At 42.0% G+C, this 17,726-nt stretch overlaps 1 protein-coding gene across 1 annotated transcript in view; it reads left to right on the plus strand.

Moving 5' to 3' along the window:
• Positions 1-17,726, plus strand: part of KCTD15 (potassium channel tetramerization domain containing 15) — a 134,283-nt gene that overhangs the window by 15,827 nt on the left and 100,730 nt on the right. Inside the window, exon 2 of the mRNA XM_030204438.1 lies at positions 4,586-4,761. Within this exon, the coding sequence (XP_030060298.1) occupies positions 4,586-4,761 (176 nt within the window). The remainder of the gene's footprint in view (positions 1-4,585; positions 4,762-17,726) is intronic.

A 17,726-nucleotide genomic window follows, 5' to 3' on the forward strand; every position in this document is an offset into this window, starting at 1 on the left:
TTGACTTGGTTAACTTGGTGAAGGGGGCAAATCGCTCTAGAGGAAAATCCTTTTAAAGGATATTGCATTCTCTCACTATCTCAGAATGTATTCTTAAAGGAAGATCTGCTAAATTGGAGTCACAAATGCTGAACTAAAGCTATTTCAATGAGCGAGTCAGGGGAGCAGATGCTGTCACTGCTGTGTGACACTGCTTGCCAACATCTAGATGGCATCTTGGTGGCACTCCCACCTCAACATCCTGGGCAGACAAGGGGAGCTTTCAAGTAAAGCAAATTGCATTTTAAAATCTGTATGGAGGAATTAAATTGTACAGGGGAACATTGGTATTAGTCACAATTGTTTTCTTTTTATCTTGACAACGATAAAACTTTATAAACAAAAGCGCTTTTATGTGCCAATTAAGCTGCTTTCCCATCTGTACTCTTCCTGAGTTTCCTGATTTAACTTTGGCGCTCCCCTGAAAGTACCCTCTGTTTCATTTGTCCTTTTCTTGTTCTCCCTCCCAGCCTGCTTCATATTTCTGCAGACTTTTGAGCTCCGCAGTCCCCCCTTTCTGTCTGCCTCTGCTCTGGAGTTAGTTTCACTGTATTCGCCCTACGTGAACAGCAAGATTGGTTAATATGGCCGCGAGTAATAGGCAGAGGTGGGAAAGCTTCATCCACCCCAAACTTCTTAATGCTTCTGAAGTCTTTCACTTCAGCAGAATCTGAAATGTATCATCCAGTGTGTGTGTCTGTGCATTAAAGGAACATTATTCATGTAGGGCTTCAGAACAAGAAAGACAACACCCTGGAAAATTCTGCTGTCTTTCAGCATTCTTTGCCCCGGGGCCTGTAGCCCTGGGCATGGAGCTGAATGGAGCTCTTACAACTGCCTTCTGTTTACCTTTTATGGCTAAAATAACAGCTTAGCAAAAGAAGCAACTTCATGGAGAAACGATTCAGTGAAATGATCTCAAGCTGTAGCAGCCTTGCTGGTTTAATCACCCCTAGAGAGATGAGCAACTGTGAGCACAATAGGACACAAAATCATTTTGTGTGTAAATGAGCATGGCTTTCTGATTATTTCACTCTGCACGGGCAAATAGTTTTTATATGAAGTACTTATGCAGTTAGCTTCCAAAGGCATATTGAGAGAAGCTAGCGTTGAAAATACTTGATGTGCAATTTTTGGGGAGGGAGGGAGGGCTGTAAGCATTCAGATAATTTAGGAATCGGTTGATTTTTGCCTTTAGTCCAGTTATTCTGCTACTGAGCCAGTGAAGGGGTTACTCCCTGTGTTCCTGGTGGGGCATTTTGATTCTTTGTGTGCAATTAAAGATGGGGAATCATTTTACGTACAACAGTCTAATCAAATGGCGCTTAATTGCTTTTTTTTTTTTTTTCCAGTGTAGAATGCATGCATCGGATTAACTTTGCATGCCAGCAGACATTTTGAGCAGTATAAATGTTTGTGCTGTAGGAAAGAGAGGTTAAGAGTGGAGGCCTCATTTGTTTAATCAGCGGCCTACCTTTGTTAATGTCTTGACTTCTGTCAGCTATTAAGGCATAAATATACCCTTGTGCAAGACCTATGCAGAGTTCAGCTCCAAGTATTTGAACATGATGAAGACTATAGATTTTCCAAACTTCAGCATTCTCTCATTTGGCAAATGACAGTAGCTTTGTTTTTTTTTTTTTTAATGGCCACACATGTTTTTCCCGTTTCTAAGACCATTTACAATATTGGTCCTTTCCATGAGTAATTACAAGCCTATACAGTAAAAGCATGTAGTTGCTATCACTCTCCCTCCCCACCACCCCCCATGCCCAACATTCCTTCACTTCCTTCCCAAATGTACGTTGGCACTGTTTGCTTTACTGGACTAACTTTGGGGCCCTTTCACTAAAGCTGAGCTTGTGCTAAATGCACGTCCTGTTTTATACCCGTGGACTTAGCACGCACTAACAGACACTAGTGTGCCCAAAGCTTTAGTAAAAAGGCCCCTTAATCTCAGACAGTCTCGTGGTTACCTTGGCCAGGTAGTCTCGTAAATTTGTACAACTTTTTTTTCTTTTGAAGGAACTGAAGAGGGTTAGATGTTTTTCAATGACATATTTCTACTCCACGGTAATGCCAACTGCAGGAGATGTTTCAAAGATATCTCTTTTTAGATTTTTTTTTTTACCCTGTGCTTTATGGGGGAGAGGGACCCAAATTTTGTAACACTCAGTGTTTGTTTTGGCAACATTGTATTAAGAATTCAGTGCCATGGACCATGCAGAGTGATATTTAAAATTGAGAAGAAAAAAAACTTGCTGGGGTAGGTTGACAAAATTAAACCTCTAACAGGGCTCTAAATCCTGTGCTTCTCAACCCAGTCCTTGGGGCACACCCAGCCAGTCTGATTTTCAGGATATCCTTAAGAAATGCATGAAAGAGATTTGCATAGAATGAGGCAAATGTATCTCATGAATATTCATTGTGGATTTCCCAGAAACCTGACTGGCTTGGGTATGCCCGAAAGACTGGGTTGAGAACCCCTGCTCTAAGGTCACCACTGCTTAAATATGCATTCAGGCATCTCCTATCCTATTTGTACATCAAGAGATGTACATACACTAGAACTCAGTACACGGGTGCAGGTCTGCTCAGACATGTCATGGGCAGATTTAAAGCATCATTGCTGTTTGATTACTGACCCTTTGAACTAAAAAGAATGACCCTGAGTTTTTCAGTGTTCTTATGCAGTATACACTCAAAGGGGATATGTGGAAATATCATTTGTATTGCACATATCGGATGTATGCAGTGCTGTACAGAAACACCTGGGGTAGTCCATCATCTGAGGAGTTTATATACAGTGCTGTCTTAATTTTGTGATTTTAGCCTGTGTTTTCAAGAGTGTGAAAGCTTGATTGTCGGGGAGACAGCAGCACCTTCACTTCTGAAAGGACCAAATTGCTTTCAGTAAAGCAAATATTAATAAACATTGACTGGCTAATTGTAGAGAGAGAGAGAACAAGCATGCTTAATTTTGGTTCATTCATACTAGTCCATGGGGTGGGGGGGGGGGGGGGAAGAGGAGAGAGTACAGGGCCTTGGGGCTCCTGAGGGAATGATAGACTTCTGTCTCATGTAACATATGGGCTAAATGAATCTTGAGGGCCTGGCCTGCATATCCAAATTTATGTTACTTTTCTTACTGTTTGTAAGAGCTTCGCCACAAGATCAGCAACTGCTTTGGCAAGCCTTCAAACTACAAAGTATACATGAAGGAGTCTTCTGAATCCAGGGAAACCTGGCCAGCTCCACCAGGAGAGAGCAGGAGGGTTTTTTTTTTTTGTTTGTTTGTTTTGTTTTTCCTTTGTGGTTCAGGATAGAAAGTGCTTCAGTGATGTCAGGATGATTGGGATCACGACCCATGCACAGAACACCAGCAAAATTAGATTAGATGCAGAAAGGCCTGGTAACTGTAATGTTTTGCATATGTTTCCTCCTGGAAGGGGGAAGGGAGAGAGGACGGGTCCGATGTGAAAGGGGAAAAAAATAGAAATGTACAAAAGAGAGGGACTTTCTCCCAGTTAGTTATAAATATTGTCTTAGTTTTGTTTATTTACTGTAGCTGGTAAAACTTATGCTATTAAAAAAAATTGCTTTTTTTTTTTTTTTTTGAGATTCTAAGTCACCTGTATCTATCGAAAGGTTACTGTTAGTTGCCAAGGTGCCTTCTTTCAGAAGGAGTGTAACTATTGGAAATGAGGATTTAAGGATACAAGTAGAAATCGTCCCACATCCTGTGAGTTAATTTTTAGTAGGTCTTTTTGTGTATCTGTATTTATATATATATAATGCTGACAGGTTTTTTTTTTTTTTTTTAAGCAATATATAATTATGCTTAGTTCAAGATACAGAAGCCAGATCTTAAGAGCAATGCTGGGAGCTGATTTAGCAGTTCTCCGTCTGTATTCTCTGTTTTCCTTGTCTTTAGTGCTTTCTCAGGCTTCCTCCCTATAGTGAACATTCCTGGTTCCCTTTTATCTAAAACTAAAGCATTAAGATTTAACCAGCCAGAAACAATTTTGTTTGTAGTTATTAAAAAAAAAAAAAACTAAACTAAAAAATGCTCTTAATTTGATGTGAAATTTACTACAAGGAGAAGCTAAATGCCCCAGGAGCTGAGGAAGTCACTAATTTAGAGGTGTCTCGTTATTGAGACAAACTTGCAAAAACCCCTGAATCCCAATTCACAAATTAGTTATTCGTTTGTCAGGGGATATTTCACATCTAACACATAAGCCCGCGACCTTTAATTAGAATTTTGCAGTTTGTTTTATGCCCCTTGAGGCTGACACCTTGAAAAAAAATTTTTTTTTCTTGATTTCTTATTGCTAATAAGCATCTTTCTCTTACCCTCTGGTACTTTAAAGAAAGTGATGCAAATACACTTAATTACAGCAATGGCAATAATTTGTTAGCCGAATATTTGATCAGGCAGATGCACAAAACGATCTGATTAGATCTCTGATCACCCTGGAAGCAGAGGTAATTCACCCCTTGCATGTGAAAGAAACTCTCTTCTTTTTCTCATCCATCTTGGCAGGAGGGAAGAAGCATGTCCCGTCTCTCCCTGACTCGATCTCCGGTTTCTCCCCTGGCTTCTCAAGGAATTCCTCTTCCAGCTCAGCTCACCAAATCCAATGCGCCAGTGCATATCGATGTAGGAGGGCACATGTATACCAGCAGCCTGGCAACCCTCACCAAGTATCCTGATTCCAGGTAAGACCTCCCTGTTTGCATTATGGGATCTTTCTGCTGTTTGGTGAGACTCTCAATTCTCTACGAAGAACATTTGAGAAAGATACATCACCATCTATGTAGATTGCTTTGTGTGTGTGTGTGTTTTGGTTTTTTGTTTTTTTTTAATATGGAAAAACTATCGATACTTTTTTCCATTTTGACATAGTTTTTGAAATAATTGTTCTCCCTTTGGGTGGACAGTGTTTCCAGTTTGAAATGGAGATAATCTATAGAGAATGCTGTCTAGGGAATTTATTGCTACTTTGTGGGGGTAAGTAAAAGACACTGGGGAGAAATTGTAGCCATGTTTATCGCGAGGTATCTTCAATTGAAGTGTGTGGCTTTTTCGGTAGCACTGAGAAAACAGAATGACCCCCATGCTCCAAACCCAAACTGTTACATATACAGAACTGGTATATTTTATTTGCTTCTATGCATTATTAGCTCAAAGTGGTGTATAAATATTGCATATAATTATTTATCATGCATACTAATTACACAGCTAGTGAGCATTACTTAATCCCTGTCAATATTTTATATATATATTCAGGAGGGATTTTGAGTATGATTGCTTACAAAGCATAGGTTTACAATGAAACGCGTGTTTACGAAAGCATAGGTTTACAATGAAACGCATGTTTACGAAAGCAAGTGTTGGGGGGGGGGGGGGTACTCAAAATGATTGTAAAAAATGTTGGAAAATCCAATTAATATTGTACAGGAATGTTGGCCATTCTTTTAACAGTGTCTGAATGAAGGCTGCATTTTAGCAGTCTTGTATTGACACAAATTTTGTTATAAAATAGGTATTTGGATGGATTCTGAAGCCAGTTTGTGCTTTCTTTAGGCTGTATACTTAAGTTCCTTTAAAGATAGTAGCAAGAAGTTTGCAGAAACATTGTATATAATGCCTCAGAAAATGTTCCTTTTGTTTCAAGAACTTTAAGCGTGATACTGAGGCCCTCTGTTGTCAGGTTCTCAATAATTCTTTGTCTATCCTGCACTTTATTTTTAAACTGTGCAAAAGAATGATTGTGATGGATCTTAACTGTGCAAATTCCTAGCTCTTGTTAACGTATTCCCTGGATATAGGAGCAAAAATATGGGTGCGATCGTGCTATGACTGGGATATATATTCTTTAGAGAAATAGCCATTAAAATACCAATAATGTCTATAAAACCAGGGGATGGGTGAATGGAAAATGAATGATTAAGACTATGGTTGAGTTTAGGGCAAGAATGGAGCAAAGATAAAAGGCTGAGCAATTTGCATGCCTTGCTTGCTCTGTTCTGAAATATTGTATCTTTGATCCAAAGAGCTACTTTTTTTTTTTTTTTTTTTTGTTACTTTTGGCAGGGAAAAAGAAGTGCAACCACAAATTTCAGTAGAAAGCACTGTGAGCCTTTTCCCAGGAATGCTACATTTTAAGAGATGAGCAAAAGGGTCCCAGAGCATTTTTTTTTCCTGAAGTTTTCGTTTACACAATCTATTTTTTTTTTTCTTCTCTAATCTGTAGAAAAATAAATCTATGGGGGAAAAAGGCAAGCCATTTCAGAATGGTTCAGTCAAGCTGACTTGGCAGCCTGTTGCTGATTTTCTCTCTGTATCTCTCTTTTTTTTACTTTCTTTTGCTGGAAAATTAAATCAAGCCCACAGGTGGGGGTTTTTTTTCCTTAATCTTTTTCTGTTTTCGTTTCACTGAAAATTAGAAATAGGGACAAGTTCCTCTAAAATTTTACTATATAGGCAGTTGGCTTGTATGGTCCGTAGCAGAGAGCAGGTATATTATAGTCGGCATGCGATATATATTTATTTATTTGGATTTTTCTTACACCTATTTTCAATAGTAGCTCAAGGTGAGTTACATTCAGGTACACTATGTATCTATGCAGAATGGTAGGGACTGAGGCCTTTCTGGATAACAGAGCAGAGGAAGCTAACCAGCCAGTTTTTCACATAATCATGGTGTTTCTGGATAATAGATCATGGCCCAGGGACAGTGACTTTCTGGTTCTCATTTAAAAAAAAACCAAACAAACAAACTGTTGCATTGTGTGACAGCTGCAGGACAGTAGTTCCTACTACTTGAAACATTGGTGCACTTGCTGTGGAAAATACACCTTACCACCAAGGTATTTTTCATCTGAAACAACTCTACAGGTCATAACCATGAAGGGCCTGCCACTGTACTTGTATAATTTGCCATGTTAATTTTATTACAGCTGGAATACAAGAATATTTGTATCCCAAAGTAGAAAATTAGGGACCCTATTTACTAAGGTGCGCTAGCGTTTTTAGTGCACGCTAAATGCTAGAGACACCCATATGAGTGACTCTAAGCGTTTAACGCGCTAAATTTTAGCATGCACTAAAAATTCTAGTGTGCCTATATCATGGTTTAGAAAACAGGTCCTTAGGTTTTGTTTTGTTTTTGTTTTTTTTGTTACATTTGTACCCCACGCTTTCCCACTCATGGCAGGCTCAATGCAGTTTACATGGGGCAATGGAGGGTTAAGTGACTTGCCCAGACTCACAAGGAACTGCCTGTGCCTGAAGTGGGAATCGAACTCAGTTCCTCAGTTCCCCAGGACCAAAGTCCACCATCCTAACCACTAGGCCACTCCTCCACTGTTGCTACTATTTGAGATTCTACATGGAATGTTGCTATTCTACAAGCAACATTCCATGTAGAAGTCGGCCCTTGCAGATCACCAATGTGGCCGCGCAGGTTTCTGCTTCTGTGAGTCTGACGTCCTGCACGTAAGTGCAGGACGTCAAACTCACAGAAACAGAAGCCTGCGCAGCCTTCTACACGGAATGTTGCTAGTGGAATAGCAACATTCCATGTAGAATCTCCAATAGTAGCAACATTCCATGTAGAATCTCCAATAGTATCTATTTTATTTTTGTTACATTTGTACCCTGTGCTTTCCCACTCATGGCAGGCTCAATGCGGTTTACATGGGGCAATGGAGGGTTAAGTGACTTGCCCAGACTCACAAGGAGCTGCCTGTGCCTGAAGTGGGAATGGAACTCAGTTCCTCAGTTCCCTAGGACCAAAGTCCACCACCCTAACCACTAGGCCACTCCTTGTTGTCTGCATATTATACAGTCTGTCTAAGTGAATGTATACTTACTGTGACTGTTCCAGGCAGCTGTGAATGTCAGATTTTTGTAAGGTTTCACACCCAGTGATATGCTGTCTGGAACAAAGAATAGGGCTGAGTGAGGCGCAGCCCCTTCATCTGCTTTTGTTCCTGGATGTACTGTTTCACTCTGGTTATTGCACAGCTCTTTTGGGTTTGGTGCTGCAGGTAGTGTCTGGAAGAAGCTCTCACCCTGAATACTGCTTTTTTTTCAGTTGTTGTGGGAAGACTGTGAAGAGCCTTTGTGATGCAATAAAACCACTGGCTTGGGGTTGTGTTATGGGTGCCTGGTCAGAGCTGAACTGCTGAAGAGAAATGTTCACATGGCTGGATGAAGAAGCTGACAGGCCAGTTTCCCCACTGGCCTGCACCTAAAATCACAGCTATAGGAATAGACTGCTTATTTAGGACATAAAAAAATCTCCAGTTTAGAAACAGGGCAGCATGACCTACCCACGATTTGCCAAATTAAGAGTGTAAGAAATATTGTGAAAAAGCTTCGAGCACCCCATTTGATTTGCTCACGTGTACAGAGGACTTATATCGTGCTGTATGACAAATAGCTTGCCACAGCTTCCCCCCCCCCCCCCACAGTAATTCTATGAAGGACCTGAAAAGAGAAATATCCTTCCCCCTTCCCAGCCTTTTAAATGCTAGGAATAAGGAGGTCTGTAAAGGGCAGAGGATTTTCAGTTATGGAGGAATGGAATGTCGCCCCTTGAAACAAGTCGCTTTAAATCCTTGCTCTCGGAATGTTAAGTATAAACACTTCGTACAAAGTAGTACTTTCAACACAGACTTGTGGATAAGAGTTGTTATCGTCGTCGTCGATAATACACTGAAACCTTCTGCTCAGTGTGCTGCTGCGGCTAGGAAAGCGAATAGAATGTTGGGTATTGTTAGGAAAGGTATGGAAAACAGGTGTGAGGATGTTATAATGCCGTTGTATCGCTCCATGGTGGGACCACACCTTGAGTATTGTGTTCAATTCTGGTCACCGCATCTCAAGAAAGATATAGTGGAATTGGAAAAGGTGCAGCGAAGGGCAACTAAAATGATAGCGGGGATGGGACGACTTCCCTATGAAGAAAGACTAAGGAGGTTAGGGCTTTTCAGCTTGGAGAAGAGACGGCTGAGGGGAGACATGATAGAGGTATATAAAATAATGAGTGGAGTGGAAGAGGTGGATGTGAAGCGTCTGTTCACGCTTTCCAAAAATACTAGGACTATGGGGCATGCGATGAAACTACAGTGTAGTAAATTTAAAACAAATCGGAAAAATTTTTCTTCGCCCAACGCATAATTACACTCTGGAATTCATTGCCGGAGAACGTGGTGAAGGCGGTTAGCTTGGCAGAGTTTAAAAAGGGGATAGACGGTTTCCTAAAGGACAAGTCCATAAACCACTACTAAATGGACTTGGGGAAAAATCCAGAATTCCAGGAATAACATGTATAGAATGTTTGTACGTTTGGGAAGCTCGCCAGGTGCTCTTGGCCTGGATTGGCCGCTGTCGTGGACAGGATGCTGGGCTCGATGGACCCTTGGTCTTTTCCCAGTGTGGCATTACTTATGTACTTATGTAAGACATGTGTTACTCTGGCCATTATTGTAGAAACATATCCACATGTAAATACCATCATGTACATGTGTAAATAGTGATTTCAGAAAGCTGTAATTTTATACATGGCGATCCACAGCATACAGAGAAGTCAACGGGGTATGGTTTGAGTTAGGCTTGAGTATGTCTAATATCTATATGTGTATTCCCCATGTTAAAAGGCAGTATACGTGTATGGGGGAAAAATTTCCCTGGCAGGTTTTACAGCAGCTCAAAGGCATTCATAGATTTTTGTTTTTGAAAAGTGCTTCTTTCAGACAGAGCCTTATGTATGGGATTAAGGGAGTCCTTCTCCTTGATCCCCATGTAGTTTGTCTACCTCCAAAATAGAAACCAAGTTAAAGTTGCAGCCTCACTACTTTAATGGATGGAACCTGCATGTAAAGGTTTGTAAAATGGGCAACTATGCATGAAACTTGTGAAATCGTCAGAAATCGTCACTTCCATGTGTAAGTTGCTGGGTTCTTGCCACTCGTTTTTTTTTTTTTTTTCCAGTATGTATATTTGTAAATTGGCTGCTCTACTGCAGCTGCCGGCAAATACGTTTGCACTTCTGCATGTATTTGAGAAAAGGCTCTATGTCGGCACACCCTGGACTGGGTCTCTTAATTCTGATCTCTACTTTCTGTGAAAAAGGAGCCTCCATCTACAGATAGATAACATACATAGAGGCAGATTACGTAAGATGAGAATTAGATATCGCCTACAAGGAAGGGGGGAGGAATTAGAATAAGATGTAAAACATAAGTGTTGCCATACTGGGATAGATTGAAGGTCAATCAAGCCCAGCATCCTGTTTCCAACAGTGGCCAATCCATGACCAGGTGGACATTTGCAGAGTTGCATTTCATCTTCAGGCCTGGATTGAGCCTGGAACTATTTCAGTAGCATTTCCACTAAAGTAAGGATCCAAATTACATTTTAGATCCTGCATCAACAAAAACGGGCATTTAGTTTAGCATACGGTTGTATTTTTTTTTTTTTTTTGCTGCCTCTCCTGTTATTCCTTCCCCACACACTTCAGTGCATCCAATTTGTACAGCTTATCACTGGTCATCCCTCCTCCCCCACTCCCCCAAGGCTGACCTGCAGTACAGAGCTAATGTCAAGACGTGCAGCTGGGTTGCATAAAAATCCTGCCACATCAGGACTGGCCACCCAATCATTCTATAAAACCCACTTGTGTAAAGACTGAGACGCTATAAAGAACTGGGCTCAGTATTTTCTCAGCATTATTTTAGTTATTATTGTTAGACGTATTGTCTTGAAATTTATGTTGATATTTCAATCCGTTTGTTCATACCTTAATAAAACATATGCAAAGACTGTTTGTAAAAATATCAACATCAAAGCCAACAAACTGCAATCTTACCTATGAGTATACCAAACCAAAATGTGATTGCTTAGCAAGAGGCCTGTGCTCTTATGCCACCAACAAAAATGTCTACAATCCAACCCTCCCTCCCCCCCAAATCCCCCCTTTAATGTAATATTCTTCCTACCCTCCCATGTCTCATATTTGTCTAGAATAATATAGTCCAAAAGTGTTTATGAGTAGGGAGTCCAAAATAAAACAGTGGTCATAAGTGAAGTTCATTAAGGACCAAACTCGGGGGTCCTTTTACCAAGCTGCAGTAAAAAGGGCCCTACGGCAGGGGGCTGTTTTTCCCGTTCGCCAGCCCTTTTATACCACAGCAGGTAAAAAGCTCCTAAAAAAATGGCAGTGTGGTAAGATTACTCTTACCAAGTGGCCATGCGGTGGGGAGCACTTACCGCCACCCATTGAGATGGCGGTGAGGGGTCCTATGGATTACTGCCGGGTTAGAGCCTCGGTAAAAATTACAAACATATATTTTTCATTGAGCCAGAAATGGTGCAGGCTTGAGGTGGAACTACTGCTGGAGGCCATGTTGAGCTTCCTATGTAGTAGTAGTAGTCTAGAAATGTTTGTACTTATTTTAACTGCTTCAATATGTAACTTGGCTTCATGCCTTTATTTGCAGGGTGGTCTGTGTCTACGTAGCACATACTAGGAATTGTACACTTGGGAGGGAATTCAGTAAACGGCATCGAAAAAATTCAGGGCTGAGCGCTATTCTATAAAGGGTGCAAGCCTTCTATAGAATAGTATTTAGCACAGATCCCGCATCTGCTGAAACCTGGTGCCCAAGTTAGGCACAGTTAGGCGGCATTCTGTAGAGTGGAAGAGTATCGTAGCGGTTATTGCAGCGGGCTTTGATCCTGGCAACCTGGGTTCAATTGCCACTTCAGCTCCTTGTGACTTTGGGCAAGTCACGTAACCCTCTGTTGCCCCAGGTACAAAAACTTAAGATTGTGAACCCTATAGGGACAGAAAAAAGTACCCGCCTATAATGTGTACAGCGCTGAATACATCTAGTAGCAATATAGAAATGATTAGTAGTAGTAATTCAGTATGCAACTTTTTGAAACGCTCCCAACATTCTCATGTCCACGTCCCCTTTTTGAGATGTGTGCCATGGGAGTTAGGCACCATGCCTTATAGAATAGTGCACATCTAGATTTACACACACATTTTAATAAGTGCCAATTAACATTTGGATTTGCTCACACCTTTTTGAGTAGTTGCTCATGGTGAGTTGCATTCAGGTATACTGGGTATTATTGTTATCACCCAATTATTGATCAGAGCTCATTATCCAATTTATTTGCATGCACATCTCGAAAAAGCGCCCAACAACTTTAGGCACCATATGTAGAATTCGTGAGTTAATGATAAGTATAGTACTTCACTCATAGTCTTACAAGCAGACATATTCAATGTGGATAGCAGAGTTTTCAAGTTCAAAACATTTCAACTTCTTGGTATATTTCTGCAATATGCAGCATATATGGAATTGTCATGTTAATCGTCTGTCTGCTAAGTGATTGGTTTAGGATGACAAAAACAGTTCTGAAAAGATGACAAAAAAATTCCAGAAAATTGGGCAACATTCAGTGATGGATTGTGGTGGAAAATAACACCCTTGTAACAATGGGTCGTGTGCCACTTTTCTGTTCACTTGTACCAGATGGAGAAATTATTATGTCTTGCATGATAATTTTCTTTCCTTTAGTCCCACCAGACCAATGGGCTATGTCCATCTACCAGTGGATGGAGACAGAGAAAAATAGTTCCAAGCGATTTGCCCTATAAGGGTATCCTGCAGTCAACAATGTTCAGTATTCCGAATAGCCAAGTAATGGTGCTCACAATACTCGTAACAAGAGAATGAATAGAAGTCAGCTGTCATTGCGCTGAGCAAGCTCTAGCATGAATAGTGAGGCTTAAACTCAACTTGGCATACAGGTATTTCCCTGCATCAAGAGATGTACGACAACCACGTTGAGGAACAAAATCAGAAGACTTGATCCCTGCAAATAAAATAGAGAATAACAGTCATCTTGTAGGGAGGGTGTCTGGATTGGTCTGGTGGGACATAATTTCTCCTTCCTTTGTGTCCATACCAGACCAGTCCAGATCAATGGGATGTAGAAAAGCAGTGTTACTTAGGGCAGGACTAAACATGAGAAACTAAACTTGGCTCCATGTTCTGCTCTGTCAGACTGTTGCATGAAGTAAGCTAGACCCAAAAAAACTAAAAATAGGCCAAATAAGTGACCTGTCACTCGAAAGAATCATATTCTGAAACTGGCAAATGAAATGCAGCAGTGTTTGTGAAAATACATAGATCTTAACTGGTAACGCCTCATTTCACCGAGAAATATGCAGAATGCAGTAATAACACATCATCTGCCAACTAAGAGGACCAGTGATCAAGCATTGGATCCTAAAGAGATGCACTCAACATACAGAGATTGAGCTGTGCTCTACATACCAAAATATAACTACACTCTATCAAGATGGAGCTGTTCTTGACCATCAGGTTGCTACTATAGAAAACGGATAGTAGGGCTTGCAATTGGAAAAGCAGCAAGTATAGTAGATACAGGAAGGAATAATAACTGCAGCTTGTGTCTTGGAGGAGAGTACTCCAGGTGAAGCTTCTGAGATTGAGGTTTTGAAGAGTAGCAGAGAACAGCTACAATTAATTCCCAAAAGGCAAGTGTAGCTATTATATGTGTAAGTGCCGATATGGAAAGAGTTCCCAGTTGGATGAAACTCTGTGTGGTGCTGCAGAGGCAGTTGATCAAGCCAGGAGCAAGGGGTCGAGTCAGAATGAAAATAGAGATGGCAGCTGTGGACCTACAAAAATAGAGTAGGCCAATGGACAACAAACAGTAACCCCATGTTTGTAAAATAGAATGACCACCGCCCTGAGACTGTGGCTAAGGCTGTCCCTGCTGAACGGGGATGCTGTGCCTGAAATGAAAGCTACACTTAATACTGGTACAACTGAAGCCTCCTCCATGCCTGCAGCCCATTTTGTGGATGTTGGAGCTGAAAGCACTGCAGCTGATCCTATGATGGAAACCAGTCATTCTGCCATCAGGAAGAAGCCACAAGGAAGGGAGCTACATGTAGTCTAAAAGGATAAATGTTCCATCAGGGAATAATGAAGGGCTACAACCTCTGTGTTCTACAGGAACAGATAACCTAGGTGGTCTTACAGCAGAGAACTATAGGAAATGGAAGTACGAGTCTTGGGTCTCCACAAGATGTCAACAAGGAGGGGACACACACTGTGCACCCCAGCCTCAGGTAGCTGTTGGGCAACTCGGGAAAGTAAGAGAGAGATAGAGAAAGGACCCCCCAAGGAGGATGCAAGAAGCAGTGCTCAAAGATGGATAATACAGTTGCCAAAGTCAGAAGCCAAGTGTAGAATACAGCCCTCCCCCCACCATGTTTCTATGTAAGATTAGTTATATATAATATATGAAGTATCGCATTATAAACTCATTACATATGGTATCTTGTTGGGCAGACTAGATGGACCGCACAGGTCTTTATCTGCCATCATCTACAATGTTACTATGAAGCTTAAGCTTTTGGAGAGAAGTCTGAGTTCAGTGAGGAGGCTTGTCATCCTTCCTCCCAGATGGGGACACAACAAGGGACAATGTAGAACTGCAGCAGGTGTGTTACCCCACTCTGGGGCACAAGGGTTGCCAATCTGGTGCATACTAAAATGAGAGAGACCTACTCCCAAAAATGACTGAACTGATCAGGGTTGCCAACCTGACCAACTGCTGTCACCTGAGGTACAGAGTGCCACAAAAGGAGAAGGGATAGATGATCAGGGAGGTCTGATCTGATCCTCTGAAGGGGAGTGTGAAAGACTGAAGCTGCTGCTGCTGCTGCTGCTAAGATACAGCCTTTATTGGGAAAGGATATTAAAACTGGGAGCAGTGATGTTGGTGAATGCTGATAGTATAAAGAGATGAGTCATGTCCAACTCTTGCATGATGGTCAGCCTGTCTGTGCTAAAGGAAATAGAGCCCTGGGGTACACAGAGCCATGAAGGAGTAGCGTATATAGGTGTGATTGGAGCACACATCCATAGCATGGGCAGCTGTGACCTTCCTCTAGCCCTGTTGTTTTGCTTCCTGCCCTTCTCAACAGGTGACTGATAGCTTCCCTAGGATGAATGATCAGCCACAGATTTATTGATAGCTCGGGTACTAAGTCTCTTTAAATACATGTTATCTGCTACTTTCATTAATCCACATGTAGGCCCACTGTGCGATCAAGGCTGTATTGGGGGAGGGCACCCGCCGTGAAGCAAAGTGGTCCCCGCCCCATACTGGCTCAAGCGTGAGCAGTCCCATGTCCTAGGGGCACACCCCTCTGGCAAGCTCCATTTCCTTTCTGGCTCGGGTACCCCTGCTGCTGTTGCTGTGACAATTGTTGCCTGGGCATGCTGATCTGGGGTGGGTGGGTTGGGCCGCCGAACATGTCGCTGGAAAGAGGGGGGTGCGCCTTGTGGTCGCTTGTTGATATTGGCGACGGCTGTCTCCCAGCATCCTCCTTGTGTCTGTCGCATGATGATGACATGGGCCCCCCCCCCCCCCCCCCCGCGGCTCCCACTACACTACCCAAAAGCTAAAGAAGAACTGAAGTGCTGACAAAGGAGAGAGGGAGGCTACTGACCAAGGTAAAGGAGATTAAAGGCACCATACAAAGGAGTAAGGATTTTTATAGCTCTCTGTTCTGTAAAGAGGTGTGAGGGAAAGGGGATGGGATTTGATATACCAGTTTTTTTCTGCGCTTACTGTCAAGAGGTTTACACTACTCAGTGGAGAACAAGAGTGGTGAATCCTTTGAAACTTTTTGATTGTTTTGTAACTCTCACTTTGTTCTAAGGTGTTTTGCCTCATTGCTTCTATCCCTTCTTTTATATATATTTGTACAGTATTGTAGAGCCCAATAAAGGGGATTTCTACACTTAAGAAAAGTTTCCTAGCCATGTTATTGCATTTGAGTTGCTCTGCCTGCCTAATAATGATATTTAAGCCTGCTGTTGGGGGACCCTTTAACAGTCTGTGTGCATTGAGACCCCAATGCTCAGAAGCAAACGCGGGCATTAGAGGCCATTAGCTCCAGACTAGCGCCCATGTTTGCCGGTGCACCATGCTCAAAGGCCCCCCCCCCCCCCCCCCCCCCACTGCGGGGAATAGCTAGCTGCCGAGGGATAGCACATCAAGCATGGAAAGGTATGCTGATGAACTTATTCCCTATTCTTCCCCAATGCTCAGTGCCAAACAAGGGCACTGCTCCCGTGGCAAAGCCTATGCCAGCTTGGAGCTGGCATTAGGGTTGTACTAAGCCATTGGGGAGGAATGGGAAGACTGGGAAGGGTCAGGAATCATTCTCCACACACCCCCCAAATGAATTGAGGGCTTGGTGGACACCATATTCCCCCCCCCCCCCCCCCCACCACAAAAAAACAAACCTTGCTGTCCCTGGCCAGGAATGGTTGTACAGTTGATCAATGCAGAGAGATAATATTGTCCATTTTCTTCTCCCTTCTTTTCTTAATAATTCCTAATATTCAAATTGCTTTTTTGACTGCCACTCACACTGAAATGATTATGCTTATTTGTTTGCAATGTCCACAAGATCCTTTTCCTGGATGGTGACTCCTAATTTGGAACCTAGCATCGTGTACCTATACAGTGGACATGACTCCTATAGGCCCTTCGAAAATGTACACCTTTTTGTTGCCTCATAGCTTAGAAGTAAATGCATTAAAACAGTGTGATGTGTCCACACATCATACCGTACAACAGCCAAGTGAAAAATATATTCCAGAAAACTTTATATAGAAAATAAAAATGTGGAACACCTGGTTGGATAAGTGGCTGCCTTCTTATTTTACTTTGATAACAATCCTAAATACTTTAAGCTCTGGTATAACCAATTACCTTCAAAAGTATACTGCAAGAGCCAGGTTCAGTAAATGATGCTCAGATTTAGGTAAAGGGAAAAATCCGTGCTAAGCACAATTCTATAAACAGCACCTTGGGCTGAACGTTTAGGGGTCCTTTTACAAAGCCGCACTAGCATTTTTAGCTGGCGGTAAATGATGAGACACCCATAGTGAGCAACTCAGCATTTACCGCCAGCTAAAAACACTAGTGTGGCTTTGTAAAAGACCCCCTTAGAGTGGATTTTTCCACCCAACTTTGGGCGTGAAGACTGATGATAGCCGAAATGCGGTGTAAATCCTGGTGTACCATTTGGGTGCATACCCCAGTATTCTATAACACTGCACCTAAATATTTGGAATGCTCCTGACCTGCCCATGCCCCCTTTTGGGTTGCGCACAAGATACTTTCGACATGCATCATTATCGAATAGTGCATAGGCAGATGTGCATGTAAATCCAAATTATTGACGATTAACTCCACTCAATACCTATAATGGGCAATTTATCACCCGTGTATAATTAGTCTACGCACGCACTTGGGCGACCTATATAGATTTCAGGGGAAGTGTATTGGCCGACTTGTGTTTAAACTGTTCTCATTCATGTGATGGCAGGATAAATCCTTATGAGTTCTGTTTCCCCCTCCCCCCCCCTCTTCCGGTAAATGTGCTTCAAAGCAAAGACCCACCATGAGCACCAAAAAGCTGGCAAATCAACTCCAAACACAAAACACACAGATCACGGGATGGGTATAAAAAAGTTGCTGCGTCCTTGAATGTCCCTCGGAGCCCAGTCAGGATGGTTATTAAGAAGTAGAACTCGGACAG

This window comes from Microcaecilia unicolor, chromosome 5, assembly GCF_901765095.1.
Source record: "Microcaecilia unicolor chromosome 5, aMicUni1.1, whole genome shotgun sequence".
In the NCBI taxonomy this organism is placed as follows: Eukaryota; Metazoa; Chordata; class Amphibia; order Gymnophiona; family Siphonopidae; genus Microcaecilia; species Microcaecilia unicolor.